This window comes from Caretta caretta, chromosome 3 (assembly GCF_965140235.1).
Source record: "Caretta caretta isolate rCarCar2 chromosome 3, rCarCar1.hap1, whole genome shotgun sequence".
Classification (NCBI taxonomy): Eukaryota; Metazoa; Chordata; order Testudines; family Cheloniidae; genus Caretta; species Caretta caretta.
Window position 1 is genome coordinate 171,571,143 of NC_134208.1, and position 6,000 is coordinate 171,577,142.

The 6,000-nt window shown below is 39.8% G+C and overlaps 1 protein-coding gene across 6 annotated transcripts in view; it reads left to right on the forward strand.

The window, feature by feature from the left end:
• Positions 1-5,168, forward strand: part of EML4 (EMAP like 4) — a 252,082-nt gene extending 246,914 nt beyond the window's left edge. For all 6 annotated transcript variants that reach the window (XM_048843029.2, XM_048843026.2, XM_048843028.2 and 3 more), the window contains 2 exons: positions 1,701-1,831; positions 2,420-5,168. In XM_048843029.2, coding sequence (XP_048698986.1) covers positions 1,701-1,831; positions 2,420-2,884 — 596 coding nt within the window. In that variant the 3' untranslated portion in view covers positions 2,885-5,168. The remainder of the gene's footprint in view (positions 1-1,700; positions 1,832-2,419) is intronic.
• The last annotated feature ends 832 nt before the right edge of the window (positions 5,169-6,000 follow it).

The window sequence follows — 6,000 nt, forward strand, 5'->3', positions numbered from 1 at the left end:
TGGGCTGGGGCTCAGGGGTTTGGAGTATGGGATCAGGCTCCGGGCTGAGCCTGAGGCAGGGGGTTGGGGTGCAGGAGAGGGTGAGGGGTGCAAGCTCTGGGAGGGAGTTTTGGTACAGGAGGGGACTCCAGCTGGGGCAGAGTGTTGGGGTGCAGGAGGGGGTAAGCGGTTCTAGCTCCAGGAGGGAGCTCGGGGCTGGGGCAGGGTTTCAGGATCCAGGAAGGGGGGTTGGGGTGCAGGAAGGGGTATGGGGTGATGTATCTGGGAGGGGGGCTTCAGGGCTGGGGGTTGGGGTGCGGGAGGGGTGCGGGCTGCCCCCAGGCGGCACTTACCTCGGGCAGCTCCCGGTCAGTGGCGCAGTGGGGCTAAGGCAAGCTCCCTGCCTGCCCCGGCCCCATGCCGCTCCCGGAAGTGGCCAGCATGCTGTGACTCTGCGCACTGTTCCTGCCTGCAAGCACTGCCCCCACGGCTCTCACTGGCTGCAGTTCCCCGTTCCTGGCCAATGGAAGCTGCAGGGGTGGAGCTTGCAGGCAGGAGCAGCGTGCAGAGACCCCTGCCCACCCTCTCTCCCCCAGGGCCACAGGGATGTGCTGGCCGCTTCCGCAAGCAGTGTGGAGCCAAGGCAGGCAGGGAGCCTGCCTTCGCCCTGTTGTGCCACCGGACTTTTAGCAGCCGGAGATCGCAATTGACTGTCAGAGGATCTAGGATCAACCAGTCGATTGCGATCAACCAGTTGGTGACCACTGGCCTAAACCAATGCTTGTAGCTGTGGGAAGATATGCCTTCCCTGGCTATTTTGATAATTGATATCCTTTGCAATCACAGTGCCTAAAAAATGCAACAAAACAAAAAAGGCTCTTCGTATTTATACAACTCCTAGTCACCCAGCAGGTGGTGGCCGAGTTGTAAAAGTTGGCACCATGGAGAAAAGTATCATATTTTAATTCTTAGTTTACCCTTTTCCCAGCTTTGCTCTTAGATATGCAAGCCCATTTTTGCTGCATGTTGAAGCTCAAGAGCATGTTTTTGTTTTTTCTTAATTCCGTGCTCCTTTTTTGTTCCTTAACACGATGCTACTTTTCTTCTGTCTAGACAGACCAGTTCTATGCTTTGCACTTACGTGCAATTCACTATGTATTTGTTTTATTTAAGCACTGTTTTCATATACGGCACATGTCCAGGCTGAGTTTCTCTGCAAACTATGCTGATCAGTGGTCTGTTTCAAATCATACTGCCATTAGAAAGAGGGTTCCACTACACAATAATTATTTTGCTCCAAAAAATGGTTTATAAACAAACATTTCAATTAATATAGTGTGCTGCATTTAAGTTTGCTACATACTTCAGAAACTCACATCACTTTTAGAACATGAATACATGTACCAAACAGTGTTCATTTAAGAATTATCTGTTTTGGCAACAAGTTGAATTTTAAGTTAAGCACTTGCGCATCCATATTTGCAGGATTGGGGTCTTGAATAGCAATTTAGCAAGTGAGATAAATTTTCTTGGCATGACAAAATATAAACTTGAGTTCAATATCCTATTCAGTTTCCTAATTTAATTTGATAAATGCATTGTTTGGCATTATTTTTAACCTTATTTTAGGTTTCATGGATTATATTTTTGCTTCAGGATTTTTTTTTAAATTTTGTTTTTAAATTACTGTTATTAAATATATCTGTGTGTCTGTATCCTAGGAGTATGGCCTGAAGGATCAGATGGGACGGATATAAATGCTCTTGTCAGATCCCATAATCGAAAGGTGATAGCAGTTGCTGATGATTTCTGTAAGGTCCATCTCTTTCAGTATCCCTGCTCCAAGCCAAAGGTAAGTTTAGACTACTCTGTGGGGTGTATTATAGACAAGGCTGGTAGAAAAGGTTACGGGTGCCTGACACTTCCCCTTATAAGACCCTGTTTTCATTTGCAACTTTGGCAAACTTTAATCATTTGGGGTGAAATTTTCCATGCCAGGTGGTTCAGCTATTTGTAAGATGGGTTCCCATAGCAGGCCCATCCTGTGCCCTGAATGAGACAGGGACCCTGTCAAAATAATAGTATGTAGGAAGAGAGTAACTTATTTATAAAATAATTTTGTTTGCCACTTGGTGTTTTAAAGTTATCTATTTTTATCTGGCCCTTTCCAGATACAGATTTCATAAGGACATACAGCCAGCCCAAACGTGAAAAAGTCTCCTACAATTTGGGATTTATACAGTTCAGTAATAATACTCAAGAGAAAAGTATATCTTGGGGGGGGGGTGGGAAATTTAATATAGATTTGTGTAGGTGTATATAAATTATTCTTTGGAATACTCTAGCAGATATTTCTGTAGTGTTTTGATATTAACAAATAACAGGAAAAGATTGTGACAGTTGATTCCTCTCTCCCCCCCGCCCCCATTTGTTTCAATAGGCCCCCAGTCACAAATACAGTGCTCACAGCAGTCATGTGACAAATGTCAGCTTTACGCATAACGATGGTCACTTGATTTCAACTGGAGGGAAAGACATGAGTATTATTCAATGGAGACTTGTGGAGAAGATAACTTTGCCACAGAATGGCGCTGTAGTAGAAATTGGTACAACCAAAACACCCACCCCTGCGAGTGAAAGTGTGGTAGAGTCCCGTGCACCTCTTTCACAATCATTTGATGAAATGGCACAAAATGAAAGCGTAACCGGCGGCTCTCTCACATGTGTGGAGAGCAAGTTGGAGCAGACTGTGGAGGCCAGTGAAGAGCAAAGTGAGGAGCAAAGTGAAGGGAGCAGTCTGGATCCAGGTGAGCCAAGCTACGAAGAACCATCCAATGAAACAAGTGAGGAGCAAAGTGAATCCACTGTTACTGAAGACCAGCAAGATAATTCACCGGTGTCTTAACACTTCAAACTCAGATGGTCTTTATTTTCCGTTGGTGTGTGTGCTTTCATAAAGGGGAGAGGGTTTAAATAGGGGAGGGTAAATAGCTGAGATTCATGCCCACTCCAGCTGTTGGGTTTCAGTGAGTTTTTTAGTCTGACTTTGTTTCAATATGTGAACTATCCCAAGGGCCCAGCTTGACAGTTTGTCAAGAACTGGTCAACGTTAGTAGTGGGACAAAACCATAGGTTCATTTTTAATTCTGAAATTGCTGTCAGGAAGTGGCATGATGTAAATACTGGAAAAAAGGTTAGTTCTAAGGAAAAGCTGAAATAAACCACCTTAATCTTGTGAAAGTGTTTTCTGGAAGTACTAACACCAAACAGAAGCACTGAATAAATACCAGCTGAATAATACTGTGCTGTTTTTCCAGGTGCATAAAAAAAATCTGAAAAATTAATTTTGTGGAGCTGTTCTTTCTTTTTTTAATGAAAAAAGGAAAAACAAGAATAATGCCATGTTCATGAAACTGCCTTCTTGATATAACACATATGCAATTTTCTAACACTACTAATTCCTAATGGAGTGTGGACATGTTTGCAGTCTGTCTGCCCTAGGTGCTGCTCGTTCTAATGCAAATCATATCAAGGAACAGTTTTTATTGATCCTTGTTTATAGACCTATTTAATCATAGAACTTAACAAAACATCTGTTTGTTCATGAATTATTGATGACCTAAAAGTTGATTACAATGTAAGAGGCAATTGTGTTTTCAAAGAATTGCTCGCCTTGATATTTTGAAACTTAAGAATCTTTATATTGACCTTGATGTGAACAGAAGAGAATGCATGACAAGAAAACAAAAGTCTAATGGTTCTAGGGTTAAACGTAGGCTTCAAGCAGAAATCGTTCCCTTATGTCTAGGAGAAATATAAATATAGTTAAATTGGTGCTTGGGATTAGTATAGTAAGATGTTACTTTTTTTTCCTGTTATGTGGTGACTTTAAGAATCAATAAACTGCAAATGTTTTTTTACTGGCTCCTTTAGCAGTCATGATAATATCACAATAATTTAGATAATGTTGCGTATTTTGAGATTTCCTCTTTGGTGATTTTTCTTTCGCCCAGTTGCTGTAAGCCATGCAGCTCTTATGTGGCTATACCTGGCCAGTTACAGGATATCATGGCATTTGTTATGCATTTGGAAAGTAAATTTTTTTTTTACAAAACTTGTCAGACAGCTACATTTGTTTCTTAAGTACATAAGTTTCCTACATTAAAAAGAAAAAATAGATTTACTGACAAGTATGCATTTCCTATGTACTTGTTTATATTTTGATTACATAGAATTTTTTTAACTTGCTGCATTGTGCTGATATTTTAGGTTTTAGTTAGAAAGTCTTGTTTAGAAACTTTGGATGAGTTCATAAGTCTTAAGTGTGCGAGCGTTTACGTGATTGTGCCATTCCAAAGTGCATCAAAACTGTCATTCCCTTTCTAGTATCTTCTCAGGAGTAATGCTACAGATCAGGTATTTAGTCATCATTTGGTAAGATCAAAAAACTCAAATGGACTCCCAAAGGATATTTATAAAAATATATATATTTATATATATATATATGAATATATATGAATATATAAAATATCCTCTTGTTTACAACAGTTCCAGAAAACCTCAAAATAATTCTCTTCAAATGAAGGGAGATGTGGATTCCAAGCAACCCAACTGCTTAAACTGTGCTCTGTACATAGTATTTTATTGGAGAGCTCTAGTGTGTCTGACTTACAGTTTTGCCCAATAATAGTGACAGAAGATAAAGATCAGCTCATCAAATTATATGGTTTCAAATGAGGAATATGCTGTAAGGTGAGAAAATAATTCTAATAAAGAAAAAAGGGTTTATCAAAGCCAGTGAGGCACAGAGCTCTCTCTATCATTTTTATGAACTCCACATAAGCAACACATGTCATTTGGAAACATCTATCCTTAGGGGTTGCCATGTAAAGTGAGAGTTATAGTTGTGATATTCTTGTGTTGTAGTTCAAAAGACTCTACTAATATGCAAAAAGCCTTACAGCTTTCAATTGCTGGCAACTACTGTTTAACCGATAATTAAATCTGTGATAATGGATGGAAATGGGTGGGATTATGTCACTGTAGATGTTTTAGACAAATAATTGTGAATGAAATATGATTCAGAGTGTTTCATGTGAAGATGTTTGAGCCATTTCTATCTATCATGCATTCCTGTCTCATGGCAGAAAATTTTGAAGATTAAAAAAACAATAAAATCATCAAAATAATACGTTGCCTTTATGTCTTTCAATATAAGTGCTGATTCCTTTATATATATATATATATATATATATATATAATGCCAGTTTTCATCAGATCCCTCGTAATGTGTTTATCAGATTATTTTTTTCTTTCTTTCTTTAATATCTTCTTGTCTCTGACTAATGCTTTTACTGGTAAACCTCTTCCTGGCTAATAAAGGATACCTATTCACCAGGAGACTCAGGAAATACTCCTACTACTCCAAATTATATTCATGTGAGTGGACTTACATGTCTGCTCATTGCTTTGGAAATGTACCCCTCAGTGGTTGGGGTTTAGACACATACAGTGTCTCCATTCCACTGATGGACTAATAGGTTGGCAAGACCACAATATATCTGTTGATTAAGGAGATCACAATACTGGGTAGAATATTGTTGTGCTTTACTGGACTCTATACAGACTTTATGCCCTGATATTTTTTATTGAGTCCCTCTCAGGAAATTTAGAATCTGTCCTACTGAAAGATACATGAAGGTTACAGTTGTATTTTGGATATAATGTAGTAAGTATGCAATCATGCTTTCACTTCGCTAATGTCATCATCTTGGGTCAATATGGGGGAGCTGGTATATATTTAGGTTGCCTTAACACTTGCTGCCATTAAAGATTCTTGTGATTTTTTTGTTGTTGTTGTTGTTAAAGAATCTGTAACATCTTCATTGCTTGCTGCAGGCGTTTGAAATTCAGGAGAGGGAAGAGAAGGGCCTTTGTCCCATGAAATTCCATTCAAGTTTGACTGAGATATCAACTGCAGGCTAATCTCCCTCCAACCACCCTCACTGCAGACACACCACT